The sequence below is a fragment of the Micrasema longulum genome, unplaced genomic scaffold (genome assembly GCF_059751315.1).
Source record: "Micrasema longulum isolate JH-2025_06_02 unplaced genomic scaffold, ASM5975131v1 h1tg002644l, whole genome shotgun sequence".
Taxonomy (NCBI): Eukaryota; Metazoa; Arthropoda; class Insecta; order Trichoptera; family Brachycentridae; genus Micrasema; species Micrasema longulum.
Genome location: NW_028279779.1, coordinates 32,759 through 47,391, shown reverse-complemented (window position 1 = coordinate 47,391; position 14,633 = coordinate 32,759). Strand labels below are relative to the sequence as shown.

At 27.8% G+C, this 14,633-nt stretch overlaps 1 protein-coding gene across 1 annotated transcript; it reads left to right on the top strand.

Moving 5' to 3' along the window:
• The first annotated feature begins 302 nt into the window (after nt 1–302).
• LOC148271795 (peroxisomal membrane protein 11C-like) lies at nt 303–7,047 on the top strand. Its single transcript, XM_088240921.1, has 4 exons — nt 303–618; nt 3,317–3,481; nt 4,103–4,290; nt 6,454–7,047. Exons 1-4 carry the CDS (start codon nt 571–573, stop codon nt 6,725–6,727), a joined length of 675 nt encoding a protein of 224 aa, XP_088097047.1. The 5' UTR covers nt 303–570; the 3' UTR covers nt 6,728–7,047.
• The last annotated feature ends 7,586 nt before the right edge of the window (nt 7,048–14,633 follow it).

Here is a 14,633-nt window from a genome sequence, read left to right as displayed (position 1 = left end):
TGTTATTATTTGTTAAATAAGAATAATGAAATATCGTGTAATATACAAATGTAGGTAATATTATTATTCATATTAAAAGCTAGTAATTAAAGTAAAAAATATATACCAACAGCACATTATAATCATTATTGTTTTAAAAATATTGCTAATTTTATTAAATGATACAACAAACACCGTAAATCCAAAAAAAAATTGTAAAAAGCATAAAAAATATACAACAATGTAATATCACGTAACACGCTTTCCGTGTATAAAATACATGTAGTGTGCATTATTAGTTCTTCTAGCCGTTCGTTAACAGCTGACATTGACGTTGACATGTCGGAATTATGTCCAAAATATGTTATAGGTTAAACTTTAACTAGTGCTGAACTTCAAGGTTGACTACAATAGTAAGTTGGTATGCTAAATGTAATATTTCCTACTTGGTGACTATCGCCTACATTATTATGAGACTGCTTTAGGCAATTTCAAACGAAAGTGAAAGTGCGGCTTGAGATTACGGGTCTTATCATATGGCACATTTAGAATCGCCGAGTGTTGACACTATCACTTTTGAAATAATTCACGATGGATGATATTTGTGAGTTGCTTTCAACATATAACGGTCGTGATAAGGTAAGTGACATTTCTTCTTGCATATTATAACTATTTACTCATCCCCCTAATTCATTATTACAAAAAAATATCTATTTTTTCTTTTTGCAAAATTTCCGATTTAAATCATACAACATATTGAGTCAATATTAACTAATCTAATTCACAACGTTTTCTTACGCAATTGATAATATTCGCCCAAAAATATTATTTAACAAAATATAAATGCCACTTTTAAATTTATGTACTTAATCAAGTTGGAAAATCTGACTCAAAAGTGAATTAATTCATATGCAAAAGAGAAGAATAGTGTTAAATTATAAATTAAATTATATTAAATCTGATGCTCATATTTCAAGTTTTTTGCATTCAAAATAGTACAAATCTCTGCCTCATTACATTAAAAAGTTTTAAAACAAATATGTCACTGAAAATTCTTTTGCTTTTATTGATAAATAATTTTAAACATCTTTTTTCCCTTTATTAGTTACTTTGTGAGGCAAGTTAATATTGTCATGCAAGGTTGTATTTAATGTCTATTTTTATCACATTTACTACCTGCATTAAGTTGAAAGTACTTTGTGACGACAGTTCGCATAATGTCAACAATTGTATCTTTTTTATGTTAATCCAAACATAAAATGTTTGTCTTTTATCTTGCTGATTTAAAAATAGAGAGAGCAGCCAGTATTTTAATTTAACCAAAAAAACTTGTTAGAAATAAGTTTTCAAGTTTAGAAATTACAATGCAATGATGTTTAATGTTAAGAAATAAAACATGATGGGGTACAGTGTTCAGAACGCTCAGATGTCTTTTAGTATCAAATCTCATAATTCTTTTATTTTTTTTGATACTGGTTTTATTTCAAAAATTGGTTTGAAGTAAGTAAGATTTTTGTAAAAAAATTGGTAGCTCATATACAAAACAAATTGAAGTTTTTTTTTATATAGAATTTATATTGAATGCATTAACTTTGTGGTTATCTTTATAAATATATAATTCTTCTGTACGTGTGATGTCACTGAACCCCTCCTAAACGGCTTAACCGATTTACGTGCGGTTTTCAGCGAAATGTAGATCTTTGCGTTGTGCGTGTTTGTAGATATTAAAATTTACAATCGAATCTGTAAAAAAAAGTTAGAAGCATAAATATGTTTTTCATCGACCTACCAGGGTTGCATTCGACGAGAATGCACCTACAAAAAAAATAAAGGATGTTGTTTTTTTATGTTTAAAAAAGTTTGTTTTTGAATGTTCACAAACAACATTCGCTATTTATGGATTTCAATCAGATTCTTTCCTTACATTCCTTATAATTTCTTCCCACTTATTTCTTTTTACTGGATTTTTGGCAATACTAAAATAATATTAACTGACATTCAATACATTTTTGAAAATCGCATTCATGAATAATGTGCACCCCTGTTGGTGAGAAGAGCTGAGTTCGACATATGCAAAAAGAATTCTATATTTAAAAATGAATTATTTTATGTTTCGAAATTCAACCATAAACAAGTACCTAGGTACCTACTTAAATTCAATATTTCAATAGAAACCATTTTAAATTTTGGAATTCAATCATAAACAAGTACCTAGGTACATACTTATTAATGAAAAGTCTTTTTCCAAGCTAATAGCAGGCAACCAAAGTTCAGGCAGGATAACGTCTGTCGGGTCCGCTAGTTCATTATATAATTCAATATTTGTTTTATTACCGACTGATTTCAAAGCTACATGAGCTTCCTTATCAAATTATATTTTAGTAATAAATATTATCCTATTTTATTATTTAAAGTATCTACTAAATACTAACTACAGTGTGTATTTATGTATTAGATTTAGTAGACACTGTTTAAACATAAAATAGATTAATATTCATCACTAAATCATACCTTGATAAGGAAGCTTGTGTAGCTTCGAAACTGGTTAGTAATCAATTAAATACTAAGTGGTTGAAAACAATGTGTTCTTATTTTAATTTTAATTGTTTTTTTTCCAAATTTAAAAATTAGCATCAAGCATTAAAAAAAATGTAAAGGTTATCCGTCATTCGAAAGAAAATTTTCTGCTCCACAAAGTGTTCTATTTGCTTTTACGTTAAATATATTATTTTATTTAATTACAAGCCTTCAAAAATGGAATTTCAAGTAGACGAAACAGAGCATTTCCGGCGACACGTTTAATCAAGGGAATAAATCAAAAATTAAATAAGGAGAATACATAATTGACTAATTTGTTGTAATTCTTTTTTTTGTTGTGTTCTCTTGTTCTCATTTGGAAAAAAACGAACAACTTATATTAACACGTAGTATTATTTTTTCGGTTTATGTTATTTGTTGACAATCTTGATGGAATTCCATTGTAATTGTATAATTCATTCATTTATTTATATATTTAAATATAAGTTATAAATTTAAAATACTTAGTACACATTCGCTTATTTATTTGACCAATTAGTACTTTCACTCTCTAATGGGCATATTCAGACTGGTTGACATATTTAATATAAGTTGTTACAAAAGTGTTATTTTTTATTTGAAATTGTCTATTGTACATGCTAAATACATATTAAAATGTAATGAATTACTCATCTGAATGGTTATTGCAATATATTACAATGACCATGTAAGTTTTATTTAAATTTAATGTTTCCGTAAAATGAATAACGTTTTTTTTAATGTATTGCTGCTTTAACTTGTACAAAAAAAATATTTGCAGGTTGTGCGTTTGGCCTGTTATTCTCTAAAACTTGTTGGAAGTCTTTACAAAAATGAGGGCCTTTTACGGGCGAGTAGCAAACTATCTGCTACCCGAGCCACCATGAGACTCTTCGATGACCTGCCTATGCTGAAATATACTCTAGAATATGGACTAGGTAAAGACGTAAGTATTATTATCAGCTCTCCCACCACATACCTCACCCCGCATCTGAGGACTTAAGACTCCTTGGCGGTACCCACATACGAGGAAAAATTGCTCATTGCTGAACGAGAAAAGCTGCCCGAAGAAGATCTCTGTAATTTTCGGAATCTTTGTGCTGAAAGGAGGTAATCCAAAAGTACATGATATGTGCTTCATTGGATTGAGGAAAATAGGAAAGTGAATTCTTCACTAAGTATTAATATCAGTTAGTAATAATAGCAATCAAGCACATTTATATCCGTCCTCTAGTATGAGCGTAATATGGTGTCCATAAATGCTTCTCCGTTGGTTTACAACTCCTGTGCGCTTTGTGTCAATAACTGGTTTCAGTGATCACTTTATGTTCATTGTAATTCCACTATCCTATGAGGGAAGGTGAATGTTTCAGAGTCCTAAACAGTTTCTCCATTTCTTGTGTTATTTTTAATAAGGATTATCAATATCTTGACAAAATCCTGGGTTGAAGCCAGCATTTGTCAACAAAGATAAGGACATATGAACTTAAAATATTATTGATAAAAACTATACTTATTATTGAGTTTATTTGGCATTAATAAAAGCGGTGATGCATTTTAATTTCAGGAACCAGACACAATATCCAGTGTTCTCGGGGTATTTGCTAATATTGTAGACCAACTGTTTTTCCCTCTGGAGAAGATATGCTGGTTCGGCGAACTGGGAATCATAAAACTAACTGAAAAGCAGGCCGAGAATTTCGACACTGCCAACACAGTATTTTGGGTTACATCTTTATATGTTACTCTTATAAGGTGAGTGATTGAGTTTATTTATAAATACATTATTCTTTTGCAAAAAACTTGTACAGATTCAGATGACACATGGTTTAAAGTATTTAATTATATAGTACCAAGTAATATTTTGCAAAAGTCAAAGAAATAAAAGCGTACTCTACAGATCTTTTAAAATAAGTAAATAACTGGTGAGCAGGTTTTCACAGTCACTGTTATCAATTATTTGGGTGATCCCGTGTAAGTTGGATTCGTTCTGACATTTCCGCTACCATCTTCAGGATAAACTGTGTCAAACAGGGTAAACACAGTTTACCCTGAAGATAGCTCCTGCAATATTAGCCAAAACATCAGAACTAATCCAACTTACACGGGATCACCAAAAAAGATACATATAGATAAGTAAATAACATTTTTTAAACTTAAAACATTATTATAATATGCACTTTACACAATGAAGGTTTTGTGATGCTTAAAAAACAAAAAAATATTAAATACAAGTAATTTTGATTTGAATAGCCTGATGCAGATTTTTAATTTTACAAGATTTATTAATGCCAAGTGGCTATTTTTAGAGATATAATTTTAAGAGAATCAAATTGCCCTATAGTCACAAACTATTTTTATTATTTAATATTTTCTTTTAAAAAATAGACCGTACAGATCAATGGAGAAAATTTTTACGTCAAAATTTGAAAAAATTTAGTTTTAATATTTCTGACGGTTATAACAATTATAATTTTCAAATGTAATTTATATTAAAGATCATTTGAAAATTTTATTTGTTTGTTTAATTTACAATATTATATGGATAGTGATTATTAGGACAATTTTCAGTGAGCCGAAAACATCAAAAGAATTCACTGGGTTTATCTACGACTTCCTTTTTAAATTATTTTTTTATCACAAAAATTATAATATTCTATCTTTTATCCTAAATCAATCATCAGAGTGAACTGATAATTTTATAATTCAATTAGATTCTGCTTAAATTGACGTGTTTTCCTATATCATATCAAGGCTATACTGACAATGCATTAAGTCAACAGTCTTTATATATTTAAAATATTTTTAAATATCGGTGCAAGATGTTGATTTCAAATTTTATGCTTTGCCTAGAATAAAGATAACTCTTTCAAAGCTTTAAAATAAAATAAATTGTGGGAGAAATAATGAGTTGAAAGAATAAAACAGCTTTAAATGCAATTTTTTATTTTATTTTTTTGTTTGTTTATTTTTCCATACATATATTATTTACATAGAAATATAATTACAAAAATATACTTTAGAAAAATACATCTTAAAATTAAGCTATAACATAAGCTATAGCTATAGCTATTAAGCCAAATATGTTAGTATTATAAATTTTTGTAAAAGGCAGATTTGCCGTTTATGTAAATAAAATAAAATAACATGAATTGGAAAAAATGCCCACAAAGACTACAGCGTCTGAGCTATTATCTCAGAACTTGTTTTAGTGACTTCGTGCATTATGACAGTAAAGCTCCGATATTTGTAATGTTATCATAATGCTTTAACTTAAATAACAAATGTTTTTTTTTTATCATTATGAGAAATGATACATCTAAAAACCTATCTTTAAATCAACATTTTGTAATGTCATATTTATGTTAAATTTAAAGTAAAAATAACAACTCCAATTTTCATTGCAATTGTTTCCTAAATTATATTTGTAGATATTAATGAAATTATTGGGATGTAATATGTGTGTTGACTAAAAGAATGTACTCTTCTCTCTATAAAGTTATTAAATTTGAAAATATAGTGAGCTACCAAATGTATCTATTACATTATAATTATTATGTTTTAAAACATATTAATACACAATTTTACAAGCACCTAAAATACTGATTGCATGCTCTAAAAATAAATAGGGTCTGAAAGAATTAGTTACACCATTATATATGTTATATTTTATATTTTAAAAAAATAATATTTACACTTTTGTATAACATTGCTACCTCTTTTATGAAACAAAATAAAATAAAAGATAAAAAGTCATGAATAACAATCATATAAGAATAATTAAATACAGTACATGGAGTGAGTGATAACATGTTTCTCTAGTTTAGCTTTTAATTCTCTAACATTTTGAATACATTTAAATTAAGTGGGTTATCTATTCAATTTAGTTTTTTATCCATGTTTATTATATTGTTCAAGATGTCTCAAGCAATTAAGAGTGACAGAGAAACAGCGGCAATACATGGACATGACACAGAATTCAGAGATTAAGAGACAGATGTCTGTGAAGTATATAATGGAGACCATCACCTGCATAAAGCTGTGTATGGATGTAGTTCACGCAGTCAACTGTCTACCCCGCGGCTGGCTGTGGGGAGGCAAGATGGACGGAGTTCAGGTTGGAGCTTTAGCCACGCTGTCATCACTTATTGGATTAGGAATGTATTTTGGGAAAAAACGGTTTTTGAAATAAGGTAACTTGTAAATGAAACCGTTCAATAATTTTGTCTCAATGCAACTTACTACTTACTGCTAGCCAACTCATTCCACTGCTGGACTTAAGCCTCTTCTAAACTCTTCCAATATTTTCTGTCTTGGGCTATCTGGTGCCATCTACAACCCGCAAACTGGACAATTTCATCTGTCCACCTTTTTGGTGGTCTTCCTAAGCCTCATTTGCTGTTCATTTAAGGTTGTAATCTGGTAAAACGAACGCAAAATTAAGAAATCATACGATTTTTCCATTTAAAACAAATGTTTTTTTTCAATCGCGCAATAATAAAAACAAATAAATTACATAAAAATAATAATTTTCAAAGGTATTTTCATTAAAGAATATAATTGAAAGTTTTATGGAACTAAAATATAATTACTTTTAGACCGGCAGATTACGCCATTTCAAATTTAGACGAAACTTAGGTATCTAGGATCTCAATAAAGACTAATACCCGTATGCAGAGACAAACCTTAAGGTGAGGAAAGTACATTCTATTGTTTTCACCTTCGGGTTATTCTCCGCATTTGAGATTAGAATGTACTTTCCTCACCTTATTGAACTAAAATTTGTTGTAATAATTTGAAGATAATAAATTGAACATAAAAGTGGCCGCGGCCAAATTTTAATATTTGTTTTTTAAAAGAATGTGATTTAAAATGCTTGTATTTCTTTTACTTAGTCTTTTTTTGAGATCCCAGATACCTAAGTTTTAAATGGCGTAATCTGCCAGTCTAAAAATAATTATATTTTAGTTACAAAAACTTTTAAGTACATTTTTTAACAGAAATACCTTTAAAAAATATTGTTTTTATCTAATTTATGTTTATTTATTTTTTTGTTATTGCGCGATTGAAAAAAAACATTCGTTTTAAAATGGCAAAATCGTATGATTTCCTAATTTTGCGTTCGTTTTACCAGACTACAGCCTTAAGGATTCCTGGCAAAAATCTGGCACTGTCCTGTTTCGCGACGTCCCCCATCCACTGTCAGCTTTGCTGTTCTTTCTGTGATGTTGATGCCTTCGTTCGGTGTCTAAATGCAACATCATATTTTATTCATTTTCAACAGCAGATGGAGGCATTCGTGATAAATAGTAATTTTTTTAGAAAAATAAATATTTGCGTTCTTATGATTTATTCAAATACTTCCATTTTAGGGTTATTTTCAATGAGTTGTAAATAATTCACTATTAGAAAATGGGAATCAAGTTGGGGTGGAGTGGGGTTTTAACCTCGGACCTCCGGACTATGAGTCCACAACACTAGCAACGGGACCACAACCCGATGACATAAAACAACTTTGTTGCGAGATTACAAAAATTAAATGTGATTTTTCTCAAGCCTGGGTGTTTGGTAATAACTGCCCACTAAGATTCAGCTTCCTACCCTTCACAAATACATAGATATTTATTTCATAATCATTTGTCATATTTTTTAGAATCACCGAACACAAAATATATTGTGTGCGTATCCTTATCATGGTTTTATAGAATATTTATACAACATTCTCATTACAGTGTTTTTAGTAGATATAACTAAAATGATAAATTACATAATTTTATGAAATATGTATTTTAAAAACACTTTGACTTTACAGTTGCACCAAAAAAAGTTGAGAAAAAGCTTGATTTTGCGTTTTGTCCAAATAGAGAAATGGGCTTTACGAAAAAGTAAAATAAGTCAGTCTATTTCATCAATTTTGATGGAAACACAACACTTATTACATTTTTATTTTATTATAAACGGTTTTTTGGTCCAACTGACCCTAACTGGAGTTGTTGTATACCCCGTTTTAAGGCAGTCAAAAACGATTCGATAAACTTCATTTCATTTTTTTAATCTTTCCTTACATGAATTTCATTAAAAACATAGAGAAAACTAGCTAGGAATTTTGGTACATATTTGTATGTATTTATTTATTTTTTACCTATTTGTAATGATTCAATATTATTGATTAATGAATATTAGGTAATGTAAGTGTATATTATTGCTGGAACATTGTAATATATAGGGGAAAAGGTGTTTTCCCTCTTCCTATAGGAATAATTGAAAAATCAATATTAAGTCATCCTGTTTAAGTGATAAATATATAAATATTATATTGTAGAAATAAAATATAATTAACCATATCAAAAAAATTTATAAATTTAGAAAAAAAATATTTTAAAATTAGGTTAGTCATATTTATGTTAGGTAATATTTTTTCCCAGTAAAATCGATGTATTAAATACATGTACCCAATTAAATGTAAATAACAGAGCCCAAATGAAGTATATTCCTATAGTATGGTTTCCTAAGAAATTGGTGCCGTTATCTAGCGACCGTGTCTATCCATCACCTAATTTTATTAATTTATTTTTATAAAACTGAAATGTGCTGCTGCGGGAATTGAAAAACAGTCTAGACAAACTTATCATTATGAGTAGACATATTTGGAACACAAAGAATCATAGCAAGTCAAAAACTATCATTTGAAGGAAAGTGAGATGTTTAGAAAGCATGCTACAGAGCGTGCATTTCAAAGATTAGTGCAATTTTCAAATTTTTCACGATTTTATTACAAAACCCATCAAAATTTCGTCATTTTCAGACACCAAAAAATGTTCATCCCTACATGAAAAGAATGTTCCCTAACTGTTCATACCACTATAACGGCCATTTTGCAAATGACAGCACCACTGTTTGATGTTTTTCTCACAATCAACATTCTTTAGGAAACCTATCTAGTTTGTACAGAAAATGTTTTAATGATGTCATCCACCGCTATATGATAGCACCGCTCTCTTAGAAAACCATAACTTTAGGCCAGGCATAGTTTTCAGTAATGTTTGTTAAACATACTAATAATAATTGTCAAAATACTTTAGAAAACTTATTGTAAAAAAAAATATGTCTAGGAACTAACACTTTACATGTATAATACCAATATGTTTGGCTTCATATATGGTATCATTAAATGTAATGCGAACCATAAATCTTTGTATTTACGCTTTTTTGTACTTATTATTGTAAATAATCTGCAACGATTCTTCCATTTTTTGCCTCCCTTTATACATATATATTTAAATTGTGAATTATTTATTTTATTTGTATTTGCAAGTGACTGGTAGTTCGATTTATTGAAATCTTTATTACATCTTCTTGATGATAAATAAACATAATATGTTTAATGTGCCTTAATATGCATATTATGTCATATGCATTTCTTATCATAACAATTAAATTACAATGGATTTTTTTTTATTTATGTCCAATTTTATAAATCTAACCATATTTAAATTTGAACTATGAATATATTAGAAATGATTATTTTGTCCTTATCATCATCATCATCAGCCGTCTCTTGTCCAATGGTGAACATAGGCCTCCCCCTTTAGTCTCCATATCTCCCTATCCCGAGCCAACCGCATCCAATATCCTTATATTTCACACAAATTTATTGGAACTTAAAATTTAACATACGCCTTCCAAAACATAGATATAGGACTACAAAAAACAATCAGAAATTATAATATCAAGATTTACAGGCTAATGATACTTAAAATGAAGTATTTTAGAAAATTAGTAATCATTTTGATTCTGTGCCGTTTTTTTAAAATAACTAAATTTTAGTTTTATTATTTAAAAAAATATATATTTAACTGTATATTTTTAAAAATCGATTATAATCAATGAGTCTAGAAAATAATAGTTCTGCCAGCTATAAAATAGACATGTTGCAGTAGAGTTTTGATCCAAAGTCCACCACAAGTAACTATAATTTAGCAAAAAGTAATATAATTACTTACCTATTTCATTTTTTCCAAATAAAGTTTTCAAGTGTATTCCTTACCTCATCACTTCTCAAAACTATCCCCAGGACACTAGTAGAGTTTATAAATTGTATCCATATAAAGCATGTGTGAATGAACTGAACGACTTCATAAATAGTAGAATAAAATATTAGATGCTCTTCTGGTTATACTTTTACTGGCAAAATTACGATACAATGTTTCATAATATTACAATCATTGTTGATGGAAATGATTTTTTCAACAATAAGCAATAACCAATTTTATTTCATGTTGATTAAATCAAAAGAACACAATGTTTTATAGTACAACAAAATTTAATAAAAAACAAGGTTTTATGTCAAATTCAGTTGTTAAATTTATATATTTTTTTAAGTTTTTAAGGTATCCATGAATAAAATTATTCACAAATTGTACTTAGTAATTTTGATAATTATTTTGAATGTTACAATTTTAAGATCTTTTTAACAAAATAAAGTTTATTATTATTTTCAAAAAACATTATTTTTAATGAGGAATGCAACCAGCCCCTACTGTATTCTATTTTTTTCCACCATGTTCCATATTTTTTTATGAGTTTTTACAGATTGTTTATTGAAATCTTTGAGGAGTTTTTGAGATTGTATCTAGGAATTTAAAAAAATATACATTGAATCTTTATTGGTTATAAGGTATATAATATGTAAATAGTCTTAAAAGTATTTCAATTCTATTTAGCATTAATTTTCTTTGAGAATCTGTCTTTATTAGGTACTTTTGCATTGATCCATTTTTTCATACACTGCTTTAAAAAAAAAAGTATGCATTTAATTAACAATTTCACTGCGCAGGACTCGGGGTAATAAGGTTGTGAATAAAATCATTACCAGCTCGGCATTTGGTATTATTATCACAATTAATTCATGTCAAATTAACGCTGTAAAAAGATGTTTTCAACATAGTTTTTTCTTACTTTTTATACTGGGAACATTATTTTTCAACTAAACTCTGTATGTACATGTTCAACATCTTATGTTTCTTTTTTTATCATAAGGAAACTCGTATGTATTACAAATAAAAGACAATTTCTATGAATATTTTTTTATTAAAAAGTAAAGTGATATAAATGATATGGAAAATGATGTATGTAATATTATGTATTGTAAAGGCCGGTTTTATAAGCAATCTATCAAATTTCTGTCAGCGCTACGAACCGTCAACCATATTTGTAACAATAACTGACGGTTGCATGTTTTATAAACCAATTTTGTTAACTGATGGTTACCGGTAAGAATTTTGTAAATGAAAATTTTTGTCATATTTTGTGTTTTTTTGTCAATAATATTATTTATTATCTGTCAAGCGCAAACCTTATGTATCGCTATGCTCTGGATTTTAATACATATACATTAATGATTATGATACTTTTACAATTTGTAAAGAATAAAAAATATTTTAAAAAACACAGAAAGAGAAAGTGACAATATTCTAAATTCCAATTGTGTAAAGTATGAAAATATATAAGATTGCTGATAGGTCGGTGACATTAGCTACGTTTGTTTTGTTGTTTGTACACCTCTTATACTATGTGTATAAATAATATTTACCTAATACAACGCGAAGTAAAATGTATTAAAATGGTAATTCATAATCACATATTGCAAATGAATTAAGCGGCGAACGAAAGAAATGATCAAATTAATGACAATGTGTTTGAGCATCTGTCAGTATCAAATACTGCAACAGTGCTGATGATAGCGAATCATAATGTATTTAACCGGCCGAAATTAGGTAGTAATCATTTAACCATTATTTAACCGACTGGTTACGCTTCGAACATTTATAAAACGCTATAATCGGCAGGTATACCAAATATTGTTTAAAAAACCGGCCTTAAGTAGCTTATGTGTCCAAGAGTAAAACGTGCATTTGTAATATAAACACAAGAACTAATGTATATTTTATACACAAATAAAAATAATTAAAAAAACTGTTTTTATTATTATCGCTTGTAAGTATGAATTAAATCACTCGCAAATATTTACTATAATATTTCATAAAATGTTTAGTAAATACAGATCCAATAAAATTTAAAGTATCAATTTAATTGTTTGTAAATTTTCTTGCACATAAAATTAAAAATGAAACATCAAAAATATAAATTCTTACATAGGAAACAACATTAAATTAAACAAATAAAAGGCATGTAAATTAAAACAATTAATAAAACAATTTTAAATATATTAGAAAAAATAATTAACAAATTTTCTAATTATTTAATTACATTTGAACAGGAAAGTTTAGTTTTTCTAATACATATTTAAATGATATTTTGTCAGGTTTGGTTTATACTATCTATATTAGAGATCGTAAATTAGTTTTATATACGACCGAAATTTATTTTCTGTGTACATATATAATAATGTTTCATATCGTACAAAGCAGATAAATTATTCATTTGAAAAAGTGCAATAAACAGTCAAGTGTGTATTCATTAATTTAATTAGTTTAAAGTATCACTTTTATTTATTTAATAAGATATTTTATAAAAATAAATGAGTCTACTTCCCTGTTCATTATTTATAAATCTAAGATATCAGATTTCATACGGAAACAATTTGACAAACATAGCTTTTAATGTCACTAATTTAAAAACTGCTCAGATGCCTTTCTGAAGGTAAAAATCGCGGTCAAAATATGTTCAAGGTAGCAAAAAGCCTATGATCGAAAACTGTCCATAATTTTAGAGTGTAATCTTTTAATGTACATAGTGATTTTCGTATATATTTTATATTCTGTTAAATGAATGTCATATACAGGTTGATTCAGTTTGATTATATTATATTAAAACTGGTGGTTGAGGAGATGATTAATAAACTAAATAAAATATTCATAATGAGTTGCAGATATTAATATTTTGAATGGAGAAAATTACTGTATTTTCTAAATCCCTGCTCTACTATTCAATAAATGGGGTAATTACTGTACGTACATTGGAAAGTTGGTATTATTATGAAATGTGATTCCACGTCATGAAAATATATTCAGAGAATACAAAATATTTTGAAATTGACATATTTATACAAAATTGCATCATAAAATTTTATATTATATTATAATATAAGTGCTAAATGCTGTAAATCAAAAGACAAATATAAATATTTTTTAATTTTACAAAATATGTAAAACAAACAGTTTTTATTTTTAAAAAATAAGTAGTTTAACGTTAAATGAGTAATCATTACGGTCAATAAAGTGTGACTTAATTCTGTAGTCCATAATGGTTTAGTATGTAGAAATATAATTTAAAAACTAAACAAATAACATGCGTTACTAAATAAATAATATACACGTAAAACAGTGCCGGATCTAATGGGATCTATCGACCCGTCACTTACTGACAAGGGACGGGAATATACACATTTGTAAATGAATGCGAGCGTACTATTCTCTTCCTTGGAAGGGAGTGTCTGGTTATGCCAACCGACCTATCGGTAGGTACGGCTCTGGTTATATTTATTAAACAAAGAAAAAACATTTAAAAGAAAAGTGTGAATATTTTAGGATGTTTTAAACAACACAAATTATGGATAGCAAATGTATTAAATTTTACGTAAGAAATAAGTATTCTCACCTTTTATAGCATTTTTCAGAAATTAAAATTTATAAGCATTGATGAAACCATACATAAATTATTAAAAACAGGGAGCAAATAGTTCCTTAAATTATATATTTTTAAATAACAACTTACTACTATTCTACTGTTTCATAATGTGGGAGGTATATCATAAGGAATAATGTTTATTTTTTAACTCTGATAACACCCAGGAAAAATTAGTAAACAATAATTGTTATTTGCGTCCCGAAAGCTTTAACTGTTAATATCTTGGCTACGCTAAAATAACTTGTGACTAGAATACAAAAACTTCGGGAAAGTCGAAAGACTCAGTCATAAATTATTTAAAAACTTAACAGAACTCAAAACACTATGGTTTTGTTTTAAATAAAGTTAAAAATTCGTTTAATTCTATGAAATGTAACATTGACTTTTTAAGATTAACAGATTTGGACATGCTGGAAAAATATTTGCCAAGTAGTAGTGATATTACGTCA

Coding starts and splice junctions, on each gene's coding strand:
- LOC148271795 (XM_088240921.1), top strand. CDS start 571: ATGGATGATATTTGTGAGTTGCTTTCAACATATAACGGTCGTGATAAG. Junction 619..3,316: donor CATATAACGGTCGTGATAAG/GTAAGTGACATT, acceptor AAATATTTGCAG/GTTGTGCGTTTGGCCTGTTA. Junction 4,291..6,453: donor TTATATGTTACTCTTATAAG/GTGAGTGATTGA, acceptor ATATTGTTCAAG/ATGTCTCAAGCAATTAAGAG.